This window comes from Dreissena polymorpha, chromosome 1 (assembly GCF_020536995.1).
Source record: "Dreissena polymorpha isolate Duluth1 chromosome 1, UMN_Dpol_1.0, whole genome shotgun sequence".
NCBI lineage: Eukaryota > Metazoa > Mollusca > Bivalvia > Myida > Dreissenidae > Dreissena > Dreissena polymorpha.
Window position 1 is genome coordinate 104,115,295 of NC_068355.1, and position 18,043 is coordinate 104,133,337.

Here is an 18,043-nt window from a genome sequence, read left to right on the forward strand (position 1 = left end):
ATAGGCGATGCTGTTCGCTATAAAATCACTCAATATGTTATGTTTCTCCTTACCAGAAGGAGAGATAGCTGAGTGGGCTATTTATATGATGGTTGCATATGGAATAAGACCCATTTTCGCATGACGAGGGTCATTACAAATCTCATTGCGAATTGAAAATGCCACATTTAAGAACAATGCTTTTTGATACAAAATTGAATTCAAAATAGCTAACTTGTTAATAATGGCAGCCTATCCACACATTAAGGAATGATTTCCAGACGTGCTGACCAAGTACGGCAAACATTGTGGTATGACAATTAAACGATTTTCTCTTATCGTGACACTATACTATTTCGCCAATGATTGTTTTCTCATCTTGGAGGCGAAAGTGAAATTCTGCGAGATGGATTATAACGCGTAATTGTAACAGGGCCACAATTTGTGTCGTCTGAGCATACAGAGAGTAGTTCGGAATTCCTTACACTGAACAGTGCTACATCCTTTGAATTGAGCACATACGCAGTGATGAAGCAAAAATTCAGAGGTTGTATCTCGAATCAGCTTATTAAATATTCGAAAATATTCATGCGTGTCTGTTGGCGTTATGTAAAAGTCACTAAGATGAAAACTGAGTAAAACAGCTACGGCTAAAAGCGCATTAGTGATCTATACCTATGTTTATGTCAGCGTTGTTGACACCGTGTGAACTGCTCAGGTAACAAGTAAAGCATAAACAGCAATGTTTATAATACTTTTATTCCTCCATATACAAGATACGAAGATTATTGTATATTTTGAATTTGTATATGGTGTCAAAAATCAAAGGTTTAGTGCACGGAACTTTCATTATGAATTTATATTCTTGGCGCGATAGTTATTTGATATTAGAAAAAATATTCCTTTAATATGATGGTGACTGCAAATTTCGTATATTAAGTTCTCATTACCATTTTCATCATACTTTCTATGCTTTCAGAACGTCCAAAAAGCAAGTTGTTTTTATTATGTCTAAGTTATTTCTGTGAAATAATAAGGATGATAAAAAGTGCACACAAAACTCGACCCGTGTGCTATGACACACACTTTATAAAGTTGAATGGCGTGTGTTCATTTCAAACTTGCGATTGATTTTGAAAAATGAATTGTGTGTTAAATTTTGCAATAGCGAACATCTTCAGTGCCTTCAGCGCTTTGATTATATGTGTTAAATTGAAATATATTGATAAATACATGTTACAATAACACAAAATAGGCAAGATATTGAAGACCAATTTCATAAAATGCAGCAAAGACAAATTAGCGCCCCGAGCTGATGGTGACGAAGATATTTTGTACATATTTTCCTACAATAACCGAAGAATTCGTCTTTTTATTAGGATCGGAGTTAGTGTTCGTGTGCCGAATGAATAGACATCGCTGCAGGAATTTAAAAACAACCATTAAACTAAATTAAGATTCACATTGTTCATGCATGACATTCATTCTTGTGAATTCTACTGTACAGACATTTTGGATTTCAGAATTAAATATCTTGCTTATTTCGCTTTTAATACATGTTCTTCTTAAGTTATATTTTAAATTATATTGAAATGTATGACCTTGTTAACACTCTAGAGGTCACATTTATTTTCCGATCATCATGAAACTTGGTCTGAAGATTTGTCCCAATGATATCTTGGATAAGTTCTAAAATGGTTTTTGTTGCTTTAAAAACATGGCCACCAGGGGCGGGGAATTTTTCCTTATATGGCTATATATGGCTTTAGTAAAACCTTGTTAACACTCTAGAGGCCACATTTATCGTCCAATCTTCATGAAATTTGGTCAGAAGATTGGTCTCAATGATATCTTGGATGAGTTCGAAAATAATTATGTTTGCTTGAAAAACATGGCTTTTAATGGGGCGGGGCATTTTTCTTTATATGGCTATAGTATAATCTTGTTAACACTCTAGTTGATTTAATTCAGTTGCCCAATCTTCATGAAATTTTGTCAGTATTATGTACCATTAACTGTTTTATTGAATTTTTCATAACACAGAATTTACATAATTAACAACTGTTTTAGTCATTATTACTTATGGTAAGCCTATCAACTAAGAGAAAGCTTAAATGAAGACAACATGAACACAATTTTGCAGTATCTATTTCCATTGTTTAACCTGCTGAGTCATATTTCCCAATCTATTTTTAGTTCTGCTCTAGAATTTGTTAGACCCCAGATATTGATCATTGCAGTGTGTAACTATTTACCACTCAGCTTACTGACCTCACTTTCCTGTATGCCAGATGTTAATATCAGTGGTCAGTAATAAAAGCTGATTGAACTGTTTGATATATTTTTAGCTCACCTGATTGCTCAGGTTAGCTTTTGTGACCAGTCTTTGTCCGTCGTATGTCCGTCCGTCCGTTAACATTTGCTCGTAAACACTCTAGAGGCCACATTTCTTGTCCCATCTTCATGAAACTTGGTCAGAAGCTTTGTCCCAATAAAATCTCGGCCGAGTGTGAAACTGGGTTGTGCCGGGTCAAAAACTAGGTCGCTAGGTCAAAAAAAAGAAAAACCTTGTAAACACTGTAGAAGTCACATTTCATGCCCAATCTTCATGTAACTTTGTCAAAATGTGTGTCTTAATGATATCTTGGTTGAGTTCAAAGTGGTTCCCATCCGTTGAAAAACATGGCCGCCAGTGGGCGGGGCAGTTTTCCTTATTTGGCTATAGAGAAACCTTGTAAACACTCTATAAGTCACAATTTTTGCCCAATCATCATGAAAATTGGTCAAAACATTGGTTCAATTGATGTCTCGGACAAGTTCGAAAATGGTCGAGATCGGTGAAAAAACATGGCCGCTAGTGGGCGGCGCATTTTTCTCTATATGTATATAGTGGCAGATTTCCCTATTTGGCTTTAGAGAAACCTTGTAAACACTCTAGAAATCACAATTTTTGCCCAATCATCATGAAAGTTGGTCGAAACATTGGTTTTATTGATATCTCGGACGAGTTTGAAAATAGTCAGGATTGGTAAAAAAACATGGCTGCCAGTGGGCGGGGCATTTATCCTTATATGTATATAGTGAAAACATGTGAACACAGTAGAAGTCACATTTTTGGCCCAATTTTCATGAAATTTGCTCAGAACATTTGTTTCTTTGATACGAGAGTTGATTTCAAAAATGGTTCCGGTCAGTTGAATAAAATGGCTGCTGGGAGGGGGGCAATTTTCTCATTATGCCACCCCACCCCTTTCCAAGAAGAGGAGGTATATTGTTTTGCTCATGTAGGTCCATCCGTCCACCAGATGGTTTCCGGATGATAACTCAAGAGCGCTTATGCCAAGGATCATGAAACTTCATAGGTACATTGATCATGACTCGCAGATGACTCCTATTGATTTTAAGGTCACTAGGTCAAAGGTCAAGGTCACGATGACCCGAAATAGTAAAATGGTTTCCGGATGATAACTCAAGAACACTTATGCCTAGGATCATGAAACTTCATAGATACATTGATCATGACTCGCAGATGACCCCTATTGATTTTTAGGTCACTAGGTCAAAGGTCAAGGTCACGGTGACCCAAAGCAGTAAAATGGTTTCCGGATGATAACTCAAGAATGCTTATGCCTAGGATCATGAAATTTCATAGGTACATTGATCATGACTCGCAGATAACCCCTATTGATTTTCAGGTCACTGGGTCAAAGGTCAAGGTCACGATGACCGGAAATAGTAAAATGGTTTCCGGATGATTACTCAAGAACGCTTAGGCCTAGGATCATGAAACTTCATAGGTACATTGATCATAACTTGTAGATGACCCCTATTGATTTTCAGGTCATTAGGTCAAAGGTCAAGGTCACAATGACCCAAAACAGTAAAATTGTTTCCGGATGATTACTCAAGAACGCTTATGCCTAGGATCATGAAACTTCATAGGTAGATTGATCATTACTCGTAGATAACCCCTATTGATTTTCAGGTCACTAGGTCAAAGGTCAAGGTCACGGTGACCCGAAATAGTAACATGGTTTCCAGATGATAACTCAAGAGCGCTTATGCCTAGGATCATGAAACTTCATAGGTACATTGATCATGACCCGAAGATGACCCCTATTGATTTTCAGGTCACTAGGTGAAAGGTCAAGGTCGGGGTGACCTGAAATAGTAAAATGGTTTCTGGATGATAACTCAAGAACGCTTATGCCTAGGATCATGAAACTTCATAGGTACATTGATCATGACTCGCAGATAACCCCTATTTATTTTCAGGTCACTGGGTCAAAGGTCAAGGTCACGATGACCGGAAATAGTAAAATGGTTTCCGGATGATAACTCAAGAACGCTTAGGCCTAGGATCATGAAACTTCATAGGTACATTGATCATACCTCGTAGATGACCCCTATTGATTTTCAGGTCATTAGGTCAAAGGTCAAGGTCACGATGACCCAAAACAGTAAAATTGTTTCCAGATGATTACTCAAGAACGCTTATGCCTAGGATCATGAAACTTCATAGGTACATTGATCATGACTCGTAGATAACCCCTATTGATTTTCAGGTCACTAGGTCAAAGGTCAAGGTCACGGTGACCCGAAATAGTAACATGGTTTCCAGATGATAACTCAAGAGCGCTTATGCCTAGGATCATGAAACTTCATAGGTATATTGATCATGACCCGAAGATGACCCCTATTGATTTTCAGGTCACTAGGTGAAAGGTCAAGGTTGGGGTGACCTGAAATAGTAAAATGGTTTCTGGATGATAACTCAAGAACGCTTATGCCTATGATCATGAAACTTCATAGGTACAATGATCATGACTCGCAGATGACCCCTATTGATTTTCAGGTCACTAGGTCAAAGGTCAAGGTCACAGTGACCTGAAATAGTAAAATGGTTTCTGGATGATAACTCAAGAACGCTTATGCCTAGGTTCATGAAACTTCATAGGTATATTGATCATGACTCGCAGATGACCCCTATTGATAATCAGGTCACTAGGTCAAAGGTCAAGGTCACAGTGCCAAATAACGTATTCACACAATGGCTGTCAAGGTCACGGTGACTCAACTTAGAAAAATGGTTTCTGGATGATAACTAAGAATGCTTACGCCTAGGATCATGAAACTTCATAGGTATATTTATCATGATTCACAGATGAAATAATGATGAAACTTGACCAGGATGTTTGTCTGGACAATATCTAGGTCAAGTTTGACATTTGGTAAAGATTGAATGAACCGACTCCTCTCAGGTGAGCGAACTAGGGCAATCTTGGCCCTCTTGTTTAATTTGTAAAGTTGTTATCAAGAAGCAATGAAATCAGTTAAACTTCTAATGAGTTAAACCATGATATATACTCAATTAACAATGTAAGCCATACTTTTGGTATGACACACACACACAAACTCACACATGAAGGATTGAATCGAAAAAGGTTTTGGAAACACAACATGAAAATGTTGCCACTACTATAAGCCTCGATCTATTGGACTCAGCAAATTGAATCATTACTTTTATCAAATTGTCCAATTTGGCAAAAATTGCACCAGGCAGTGAGAGCCTTGATAAAAAGTAAGACAACCCAGATAAACTCAACAATGATAATCTTAAAAAAAATGATACTAGCTATATGCATGATGTGTACCAGTGTGGTTGTGTGTGTCTTTGGCAGTGCATGTGCCCCGTTTTCATGTGTGATGGCTGGAGTATCACCACCGTGGAGGGGCTGGGCAGTCAGAGGGACGGCCTTCACCCCATACAAGACCGCCTTGACAAGTACAATGGCAGCCAGTGTGGCTTCTGTAGCCCCGCCCAGATCATGAATATGTATGCGTAAGTATCATAGGTGATATTGTGTATTACTCTACCCAAATGCTGAATATTATGAACAGAACAATTTATTAAGACTTATACATATTTACATCGTTTAATGCATATCATTATAAATAATGTCACGTATCAGTATACTATAGTAGGTAACCAAAACAATATAAGTATGTATATATGTTAGTTAAGTTAAAATTAAATTTCAGAACTAAATTCATTGAAATGACATTTCTAAACAAGATAAGAACAGCGAACAATAACATTTTTGACAAGGAGAAACATAATAATTTAAAAGGCAGTAAGGACAAATTATTACAAATATTAGTGACTTCAAAATGATACATACACTTCTTTCAAGGAAGTCAAACTATTAATCAAGTAGTGGTATTTAAAATAGCATTTCGTACAATTAATGCTTCCTTTACATATTTACACACGTTAAATATTTCAAATTTACAAGTTGATGTTAATAAACTATGGAACTTAACAACATATACATTCTAGGTGAACAGGAGTAGGTATTGTTTGAATGGCCATTGGGCCCACACCTAAAATTCAAGTCTTATCTTTATATGAACACAATTGAAGGCTTTTTTTAACAGTGTTTAAATTGCCTGCATTGTTCCTTTTTATTAGCCGGATTTTTTTCGAAAAAAATCTCGGCTTATAGATTGATGTTGGGCGGGCGGGGGGGCGGGCGGGTGGGCGGGCGGGCGGGGCGGGGTGGCGGCGTGCTCGAAAATGTTAAAGTTCTTATTTCATGGTATAACTTTGGTATGCTTGGACCTAGAGTCTTCAAACTTGACATGAAGGTTGGCCAGGATTAACAGATGACCACTGGTCATTTCAAGGTCATTCATTTGAAGGTCAAGGTCACTGTGACCTTCAATATAAAAAATGTTAAAGTTGTTATAACTTTGGTATGCTTGGACCTAGAGTCTTGAAACTTGACATGAAGGTTGGCCATAACTAGTTAGTAACCACTGGTCATTTCAAGGTCATTCATTTGAAGGTCAAGGTCACTGTGACCTTGAATGTAAAAATGTTAAAGTTCTTATTTCATGGTATAACTTTGGTATGCTTGGACCTAGAGTCTTCAAACTTGACATGAAGGTTGGCCAGGATTAACAGATGACCACTGGTCATTTCAAGGTCATTCATTTGAAGGTGAAGGTCACTGTGACCTTCAATATAAAAATGTTAAAGTTGTTATAACTTTGGTATGCTTGGACCTAGAGTCTTGAAACTTGACATGAAGGTTGGCCAGAACTAGTAAGTAACCACTGGACATTTCAAGGTCATTCATTTGAAGGTCAAGGTCACTGTGACCTTGAATGTAAAAATGTTAAAGTTGTTATAACTTTGGTATGCTTGGACCTAGAGTCTTGAAACTTGACATGAAGGTTGGCCAGAACTAGTAAGTAACCACTGGACATTTCAAGGTCATTCATTTGAAGGTCAAGGTCACTGTGACCTTGAATGTAAAAATGTTAAAGTTCTTATTTCATGTTATAACTTTGGTATGCTTGTACCTAGAGTCTTCAAACTTGAAATAAAGATTGGCCAGTACTAGAAGATGACCACTGGTCATTTCAATGTCATTCATTTGAAGGTCAAGGTCACTGTGACCTTAAATGTTAAAATGTTAAAATTGTTATAACTTTGGTATGCTTGGACATAGAGTCTTCAAACTTGACATGAAGGTTTGCAAGCACACTTAGATGACCACTGGTCATTTCAAGGTCATTCATTCTAAGGTCAAGGTCACTGTGACCTTGAATGTAAAAATGTTAAAGTTCTTATAACTTTGGTAGGTAAAAATGTTAAAGTTCTTATTCCATGTTATAACTTTGGTATGCTTGTACCTAGAGTCTTCAAACTTGACATAAAGGTTGGCCAGTACTAGAAGATCACCACTGCTCATTTCAATGTCATTCATTTGAAGGTCAAGGTCACTGTGACCTTCAATGTTAAAATGTTAAAATTGTTATAACTTTGGTATGCTTGGACCTAGAATCTCAAACTTGACGTAAAGGTTTGCAAGCACACTTAGATGACCACTGGTCATTTCAAGGTCATTCATTTCAATGTCATTCATTTGAAGGTCAAGGTCACTGTGAACTTAAATGTTAAAATGTTAAAATTGTTGTAACTTTGGTATGCTTGGACCTAGAATCTCAAACTTGACGTAAAGGTTTGCAAGCACACTTAGACTTTTGGAGTGATCATAAGGCTGTCTGGATTTCTGTGTAGGTATGTGAAAGCAAAACAATAAATAGTATTATTTCATCTAAGTTTATTTTCTTACATTTGATAATGAAATTGATGGAAACTTCAAACAATATGTTACTAATTTGCTAATAAAAAAATTGAGATCAAACTTTCCTAATTGTCAATTGTCAATTCAAGTTCATATTTGTGACCTTAAATGTTATTGTTGTTCATGTATATGCATGCATTCAAAACATAACACAAGGTTTGCTCATGCCTTGAAAAGTACTTACATTTCATTTTGACCTTTGAACAATATTTCAGTAATTTAAGTATTGCATTGACAAAAACACGAAAGGTACTTTCCTGTCATTTAAATAAAAAATCCGGCTTCAATGCGGTCATCTCCGACCGCGGAACTCTTGTTCAAATTGTGGATTGGCAATTTTTTCATCAACAATAAAATTACTTAAATCAATCCCCATTTAAAGCCTTTAAGTCTGTTTGTTTATAATCTATTTGGCAGTCTGTCTGTCTGTCTGTCTATAATCTATTTGGCTGTCTGTCTGTCTGTCTGCCTGCCCGCCCGCCCGCCCGTCCGTCCGTCCGTCCGTCCCTCCGTCTGTCTGTCATAAAATGTTCAATGTCAGGATTCTAACTAGCAGGCATTGTTCCTCTTCATATGAAGTTAACCACTAACAATTTAATTTATCTTATGTAAAACATAGACAAAACTAAACAAGCCATTTTATAAAAACATGAAAATATGCTTTTTATTTATTTTAACACTTTAATTTCAATGTCTCAAAAATTTAAAGAGGTGTTAACTTGAAATGTAGGTTGATTTCAAAGAAGGAAGTGTAGTTGACAAGAACTGTTAGTTTTGCTCCTATATCTGTGGAGTTATTGCTCTGTGTTTATTTTTAGCTTGGCGTTTTCACAGAAAACCCGAGGTATTGTCATAGCCAGATTGTCGTCCGCCGCCTGCCGTCCGCTTCGTGCTAAAACCTTAACATTGGCTCTAAAATCAAAGTGCTTCCACCTACAACTTTGAAACTTCATATGTAGATGCACCTTGATGAGTTCTACACGCCACACCCATTTTGGGGTCACTTGGTCAAAGGTCAAGGTCACTGTGACCATTAAAAAAAAAAAAATCTGACAAGCTTTCATTTATTCAAAACTGCACCTGTAGCCGAGCGTGGCACCTGTTATTCGGTGCTCTTGTTCTACATAAATTTTGTCCACAGCGTATCTGGAAAACTGGAAGAGGTTTCAACTTAATAAGTATGTGTACCTCACTGAGTGGATGTGAAGTAAGCAAGGGCTATATTTATTGTTTCCATAGTATTAGAGTTATTTGCCTTTACTTGTTTTCTTTCCCTGCCACACGTGGAGGGATTTAGAATTGTCGATATCAGTCAGTCTGCCCATTTGTCTGTTTCTCTGTCACAAACAAAATGAGTCATGCTCTGTAAAAAGGGGCTTTAATGCATGTGCGCAAAGTGTCGTCCCAGATTGGCCTCTGCAGTTGGCACAGGCTAATCAGTCACTACACTTTCTGCCTAAACTTGATTTCTGCTAAGAAGAGACTTTCTTTAAACGAAATAATAATAAAAGCAGAAAGTGTCTTCCCCGATTAAACCCTCTTTTCGCAGAGCATGACCCAAATGTATGATTGTATAATATGAGATTTCAAGATGAAACTTTATATGAAGCTTGAATTAATTTCTTATAATTTTAATAGGCTCTTACAAAAATGGCATGAGGGGTGTATTTCAGGCAAGATAGTGACAATTTTAATTGATGCATTGAATGATTAAGAAACATTAACCATAAACATGGTAGCAATTAATTGATCATTATTAACCAGGTTTTCCGAAGGAAAAAACTGGTTATTAGATTTGCGAATGCGGGCGGGCTGGCTGGCTGGCTGGCGGGCTGGCAGGCGGGCGGAACAAGCTTGTCCGGGCCATAACTATGTCGTTCATTGTCAGATTTTAAAATCATTTGGCACATTTGTTCACCATCATTGGACGGTGTGTCGCGCAAAATAATTACCTCGATATCTCCAAGGTCAAGGTCACATTTTGAGTTCAAAGGTCAAAAATGGCCATAAATGAGCTTGTCCTGGCCATAACTATGTCATTCATTGTGAGATTTTAAAATCATTTGGCACATTTGTTCACCATCGTGGGACGGTGTGTCGCACGAAAGAATCACGTTAATATCTCCAATGTCAAGGTCGCCACGACTAAAAATAGATTTTTTTTAAAAACAAACTTACAAAGGGGGTTAATTTTGTTTGTTCATTTCAAAAGTTCAGTTTGAGTTTTCTCCCTTTATCAGATTTTTTTTTCACAATGAAAACCTGGTTTTGTGACAATTTTGTCCCTTGTTGTTAATATAATTATAATTATTATCATAATAATCCTTCTCCTCCTCCTCATTCTCCTCCTCCTCATCATCATCATATTCATCATCATCATAATATTCATCATCATTATCATATTCATCATCATCATATTCATCATATTCATCAGTTAAACTTTATAGTCCTGACCATTTTCTCATGATCCTTCACTGACCTTACATCTTTCAGATTTGTAGTAGGATCGCAATATATAAAGACATGTCCTGCCTTTTACCTCAGGCTGCTGCTGAATGACACAGAGCCCAGCAAACAGGAGATTGAGGACGCTTATGATGGAATTCTGTGCAGGTGTACAGGTAGGGTAGATGTTAGAAGAACAAATATGCAACAAATCCATATCACTGTTTACACTTCATTCGAAACTTACCACATGTATTCAGGGTCTTTGTGCCAGGTCATTGACAAAAATCTACAACACTGACCTGCAATTTAGCATAATAATGCTCCTATTTGGTCTTTTAAATTTCAGGATATTTCTCCATATATCTGTATCTACCACATTTATTGTCCCTTACCGGACAGGACTTATGGTTTACACTCCGTCTGTCTGTCAGTCTGTCTGTCAGTCAGTCCGTCACACTTTTCTGGATCCTGCGATAACTTTTTAAGTTCTTAATATTTTTTCATGAAACTTCAAACATGAACAGATGGCAATATGGAGATTATGCACGTCATTTCATTTTGTTCCTATGTCAAGAATTCAAGAATTCTGGTTGCTATGGCAACAAATAAACTAGAAATATTGCTGAAAATGGTGGATCCTGAGATAACTTTTAAAGTTCTTCATATTTTTTCATGAAACTTGAAACATGGATAGATGGCAATATGGATATTATGCACGTCATTTCATTTTGTTCCTACGTCAAAAATTCTGGTTGCTATGGCAACAAATAATTATAATTTTTTTTACTGACAATGGTGGAGTTTCACTGGTAGGGGACCATATTGCTTGGCAATCTCTTGTTGTTATTAAACTTTGTGTTGAGGGTCGTTATAAAGATTCATTTAGCAAGACCTGAAGATGTGATCAGCTATTAGCTGGACTATGCTGCTATTGTACTTACACAAAGTTGTTAAGGTTTGCATGCAACAAGTACATTTCTATGTTACTAGTACAGACTTTCCATAGAAACTTCACAGATTGTCTTTGGGATCATCATGTGAGGCCACTGAAGAAGGCCTATAAATCAGACCTTCAATTTAGCGGAATAATCCCCTTTTTGTTTGTATAAATGTTTGCTTAATGTGTTTTTGCTAATGAATAACTTAAGTTTGCATTGATCAACCTTTCTGAAACTGATGATATAGTAAGTCTGCATGTAAACCCTGCATTTAAGACCGGATAGGCTAAGGTCCCTGTTCTAAAAATATATAGTTTCTTTTACATAACATCAGTTATGATAGAGATATTTTCGATAAATGTATGTGTGTAGGTAGCTAACATGTACAAACAGCTTTCAAAAACTTACATTTGGATGAATTGTTTAAATTTAAGTTTGAGGGAATTAATTAATAGCAGCATGCTATTGTGTTTGGGGCCAATTATCAGATCAAGGTTACTGTTACTATAAATAGAAAAAATGTTTTTACTAAATATCTCGACTTGTTTTGCAGTAAAGTGCTGAAATTTTGTGTTTAGATAGCATACATGCATACTTATATTGGTATTGCAGTCATCGAAACTAAATATTTAGGTGGTTGCCCGGCTGGGGAAGAACCTTCATTAATTAAATTGCCAGTCAAAGAATTACGGTAAGAGAAAAGAACAACATACAAGTCACGAGTATCTTATATTAAAAAAATATATATATATAGATAGATCAAAGAACAACAACCTTTAATTGACAGGAACCATTTTACAATGCATTATGACCTGTTGTGAGCCTGAATTAAATGATTGCGTTGGCCTATATAAATGTATAGTATAATTGATACATTTCAGCCAATTTTTGTTCAATGATTTATTGAATGAAATATTTTCAAGCTAAAAAAAGAAGCTAGTTACCCATTCAGACTTCTAACTTTGAAATTGAGTTGCCCAATCTAAAATTTATTGGTATTGGGTGTACAGACAATAACTATGTCTATCCTTTCTTTTTTGGGCAAGTAATCGGATCACTGTTACTTGTTTCCACTCATTTACTATAGTGTTGATGAAGATTGTGCATCAAAGATGGTGTGTAGGGAAATTATATGCTGATACTGCTTTGTACTGGACTGTCATTACAATTAAATATATTGTGAAAGTGATGAAAATATAATTTTGTGTCATGGCTGCGTTTCCTATTGTAATCTAAATTTTAACTGTCTATGTACATGTAACTTATACAAGTACTCACCATCAAATATGTCTTCAGTAATACTATCAGGGGACTGACGGAACATGTACATTATACTATGAAAGGGTAAGAAGTGAATCACCGTCCTGTGGCACCATTGTTTCCGACTGTGTTGAACCATGCTTAAATAAATTATTGTTTAAAGATGTCATGTTTGTTAACTGGTACATGTATCTCAAGGTTACCATACCCTTTACCATACCCTTTCTCTCTGTAAATAGGTTACCATACCCTTTCTCTCTGTAACTAGGTTACAGGTCCATATTGGATGCTATGAAGTCTTTTGCTGATTCAAAATGCTCACCAACTGACATTGAAGTAAGTTACTTTGCCTTATATATTTTGTGTATATATAATTTTTACAAAGTAGACGGAAATTTATGTTGGGAAAGTTGTTCAAGAAATGTTCTGATATTATTGAGTAAAATGCATGTGCTTAAATTTTCCATCTAGCAAACAGTAAATCATTACTGCAGTATGCAGCACAGCTAATCAAAATATGTTAGGCCATTGTTTTGGTGGGTTGATGTCATAGGAATGCATGTATAATGTGTTTTTTTGTGGAAAACTATAAGAGTATATAATATATTAAAATACATGGATTGATAAATGAACAAAATAAGTTTGTGGTAGATTCAAAATAATGTATGGCTCATTGTTGGTTATTGGGTTAATAACCCATGATTTGTCCTTCTGATTCCTGTTATCAAACCATTAGAGCTACACCCCTCTTGGTTTAATTAATAAACACTGGAACTCATACTGATGTATATTACCACAATAACCAACACTTAGCCAGAAATTAATTCTTAATATTTATGACAAATATAACTCCTGAACCAGAGCACAGCATTTAGAAAAATACATTTTTTTTTAAATATTGAATTAAATCATGTATGAAATTAATGTTTTTTTATAGGCCAATAAACCATTCTGATTTATATTCGTACTTACATTTACCGAAGTTTGCTATGAACAAGTAATATATTAGTATCTTATAATGTAATTTAGGACATCATCTATTTATAAAGTGTTATGCATTTAAAACACTTATTAGAGTGGGTTTTGTTTAAATTATAAGCAATATGTCACCTTGGATCTCATTTGGGTTTGAAACTATTTTTGATCTCAAAACTTACACAATTGAATTAAATTTTTACTTGAACTTCCATGTGACCTTGAACTTATATGCAACATAAGACTCTAAACTTATTATTAACTTTGTCACCTTAAACATGTTACATGGAACTGACATTTGACAAACAACTTACACATAACCTTTGCCTTGCAGGACCTGGAAACCAAGACCTGCAGAAAGACTGGCAAGCCATGTCCAGGCAAATGTAGCAATCCTGCCACACCTAAACCTGAGCGGCCCCTTCACCTGGTACTGGACAGTGCCCAGTGGTTCAAACCCACTACATTGACCCAGCTGTATGACCTTCTAAATCAGTACAAGGAAAAAGACATGAGGCTTGTTCTTGGATGTACTGGATTTGGTAGGTAGTTTTGTAATTTTGTGTGAATATGATCAGTGAAACTACTGGTAGATGCTGTTAAATGAGTGTCCTTGCAAAGATTAAACAAAATTAAGCATTAAATTGTGTTCATTCTTGTGTATGTGAATATTGTACATCCTTAACAGTTTGACAAATAGAACGAAAAGAAAGCAAAATTAAATATGGGCCGTGCTCTGTGAAAAGGGGGTTAAATGCTTATGCGTAAATTCTCATCCCATATAACCCTGTGCAATCCACACAGGCTATCAATTAGAAACGACACTTTCCGCCTAAAATGGATTTTTGCTAAGAAGAGACTTTCTTTAAACAAAAATATCATAAAAGCGGAAATTGTTGTCCCTGATTAGCCTATGCGGACTGCACTGTAAGCACATGCATTAACACCTGTTTTCACAGAGAACAGCTCATATGTAAATTCTATTTTATAAACCTTTATATAACTTATGCCTCAATCGTTAAATTTGTATATCTGTGTGTTCTGTAGGTGTCTATAAAGATATTGGTCCTTGGAATTATGATATACTCATTGACTTACATGGCGTAAAGGATCTTTACCAGATTGCTGTGAGTATGTGTTTGCTAGAATATACAGAGGGGACTAAGATTAAACTAATTGTTTGAGGACTTTAAAAAAAAGTATTGCCAATAGAATACAATATTGACAACTTAAATGAATCATCAGAACATACAAATAAAGCTGGTAGTGCTGGGGTATGGATGTGAATAATGACGAACACAATATCACTACATGTATATTAATGTGTGCAACAAAGGCAGTTGGCCTCTTTTTTGCATGCTGTTTGTTGTTGTTTTAATTTTTTTACTGCTTTTTTTAGAGCTCCCAAATTTTCAAAAAAATGATGGTAATTTTAAATGATATTGAAGACATCTCCCTAGCATAATATCCAACAAACACCAACATTGACATACATTTGTAAAATGATTACAAACAACAAGTCAAAGCTTTCTGTTACACAACATGAATGAAATTTCACTGTTAGGTAAATTACACACTTGATTTCAGACCTCGCCCCAGCTGCAGATTGGGGCCAATGTGACCTTGACCTCAATGATGGTGACCTTGAGCTCTTGTGACCTTCCCAAAGACAAATACCCATACTTGGCAGAGTGTGTTAACTATATACAGAGAATCGCTCACACCAATGTCAGAAATGTAATAACATTTCTTATGTCAATGTAAATATATCTTGTGATCCTAAAACTGGCACGATGGTATAAATTAATGTGAATTACAATGAATATTTTAATGTTTGTTTTTTAACTGAACTGAATCTTATCACATTTTATATACTCGAAGCGCTTCATATTACTTCTTAAACATATGCTGGAAAAAAACACAAATACCTGTACTTAAGGTAAAACAATTTATGCGTGTAATTATTAAATAGTGTAAGATTATCAAGTTAATGTAGGCTGGCTGTAATGCAGGAATAAAAGTATCTTCCTTATTGCCTACAGATATATATATATTTTTTTGTAATCTTAATTTACTTATTTTGCATTTAAAAATTAGACCATAGTCGATGTATATTGGTTATTTGAGTGTGTTTCTTCGTGAACTTATAGGCTGGCAGCTGGGCAGGAAATCTGATGATGAAACATAAACACCCAGAATTTGTGTCTGATATGTTTGTAATGCTGGAAACAGTCCGCGCACAGATCTTCATAAGTAAACATTTTCAAATATTTCTATTTGTACTCTACCGAACAGTAGGGGTTAGGCATCGCACTTGTCCATCCGTAGGTCAAATTTTCAGATGATTGTAAAGAAAGCAATTTTGAATTGGATTAATAATGTAACATAACAAATATTTGCGGCATCATTGTATAAATTGTAATAATCAAATATTGACATGCAATAACCCACATTTGTATACATTCTTTGAAAGACAGTCACTCCTAAAATGTGGTTAATGATGATAAGTTTTGCGACCATCATTTCCTTGCTCTGGTATAAAATGTCAATAAGTGTAAGACTCCAGGTTTTTATCACACCTTGTATATTTTGGTAAGTCTTAATAAGCGTCAAAACATCAGTTTATTCCATCTGTATTTGTTAAATGACTGTTGCATACGTCATATTTACGTTGTAATTTTTTGACACATTTTGCACACGTCGCGTCAGAAATGCACATGTTACTATCAAGTGTTTTAATATTAATTAAGATTCACTTCAGTAGTTGGACAGTACCACACACAGACAGCCGGGCACACAAGAGGACACACAACTTGTTGTTGTCATGAGGCTGTCAGGCCTGGCTTTTATCTGGTATTAAACAAACATTGGGAGAGTTGGTGTTAAAGCTTACCTGTAATCAACATAAATAGTTATCATTGAAAACTTTATGGACTTGTGTACGTAATTGTGTTCCACCGACTATGTGACAATAATGGCCCTTTGTTTTTTTGTCCACTGTATTATTCTGTGTCCAAATATGGATTGAGGGGACATCAGTGTCTGTGACACATTTCTAGTTTCTTTTCACTGCCTTTAAAAATTTCATTCATGGAAGTTTAAAAACTCCCCCAAATTTGATGAAGAGGTTTAAAATCTTTGAAGAGGGGTCTTTCAAATGTTGGGCATAGCTCAAACTCAAATTGTAATAATAATTGTAATTTTGCCACACATGTGATTAATATTTCATTCAACTTAAGGTGGATGCAGTAAAATAATAGCTATACTAAAAGAAAAGTTATATATCCTGTGAAAGTTCTTCTGTACATGTATTATGTCAAACCTTTCAAATTCTGTGAGCAAAAAATCCAAAATCAGATTCCAGGGAATTCAAACATTTATTATTCAAAGGTTTCGAAAGCCCTTAGTATATCTATGGCTGAGCTAAAGCTGAATGCTGTTATTGAATGTTTCATATAAGTAATGTATTTAACCCCATAAGGTTCAAATATAAACTTAATGTGACTTACAATCAAGTTAGAGCTAGTCAGGTGTACCAAAGCATGAAGTCCATATTTTTATGTGGACTGCCAAGTTTTATATATATATTTTCCTTGAAAAAGTGCTCAAAACTTTATTGTGCTAAAAAACATGACTATAGTCGTTCAAATATTGTAATTTAAACTTGGTTGACAGCCTTACAATGGCCTGTTATACATTTGAGAGCAGCATAAGTCACTTTGAGTTTCCATCCAATATGATGTATCAAACCTCTTTTTGAATATTGATATTCAATTCACAGATGGCAGCACAAGTGTAACAGCCAATCAGCTGCTGGCCACGGACATGACAGGGAAGGTCCTCACCCACGTTATTCTGCCAAGTTTCTCGGCCAACACAGTTGTCAAGTTCTACAAAGTTGCCAAGAGGAGTCAGGTAGCATTAAAGTTGTGTCATCATTAGATTTCATAAAGCTTGTTCTTTTATAGGAGACTAAGTTTGATACTACCGTATCTGTTACACGAATGTTAGGCACCTTCAGTTTTTGTGCACTCAACCCTTTACTGCTATTTACACACTGATGCATTGTTTTATTGGCAATAACTTGTTTTTGTATCTATGTAGTTGGGGTCACTAGGTCAAAGGTCAAGGTCATTGTCACAATAAGTATGAAAATCATTTCCGATCAATAACTTGTCAACAAATTGACCGATTGGCTCTATACTTCACTTGTACATTTGCCTTGGACAGTAGATGACCCCATTGAAATTGGGGTAACTAAGTTAAATGTCAAGGTCACTGTCGCAA

The 18,043-nt window shown here is 35.7% G+C and overlaps 1 protein-coding gene across 6 annotated transcripts in view; it reads left to right on the forward strand.

Moving 5' to 3' along the window:
* The window catches only part of LOC127865162 (uncharacterized), a 120,717-nt gene that overhangs the window by 10,867 nt on the left and 91,807 nt on the right, over positions 1-18,043 (forward strand). For all 6 annotated transcript variants that reach the window (XR_008042511.1, XM_052405078.1, XM_052405077.1 and 3 more), the window contains 8 exons: positions 5,661-5,821; positions 10,680-10,756; positions 13,050-13,117; positions 14,091-14,298; positions 14,804-14,883; positions 15,344-15,493; positions 15,907-16,009; positions 17,538-17,671. Coding sequence is in view for 5 of the 6 variants with exons in the window: in XM_052405078.1 (XP_052261038.1) it covers positions 5,661-5,821; positions 10,680-10,756; positions 13,050-13,117; positions 14,091-14,298; positions 14,804-14,883; positions 15,344-15,493; positions 15,907-16,009; positions 17,538-17,671 (981 nt within the window). In the remaining variant the exon portion in view is untranslated. The remainder of the gene's footprint in view (positions 1-5,660; positions 5,822-10,679; positions 10,757-13,049; positions 13,118-14,090; positions 14,299-14,803; positions 14,884-15,343; positions 15,494-15,906; positions 16,010-17,537; positions 17,672-18,043) is intronic.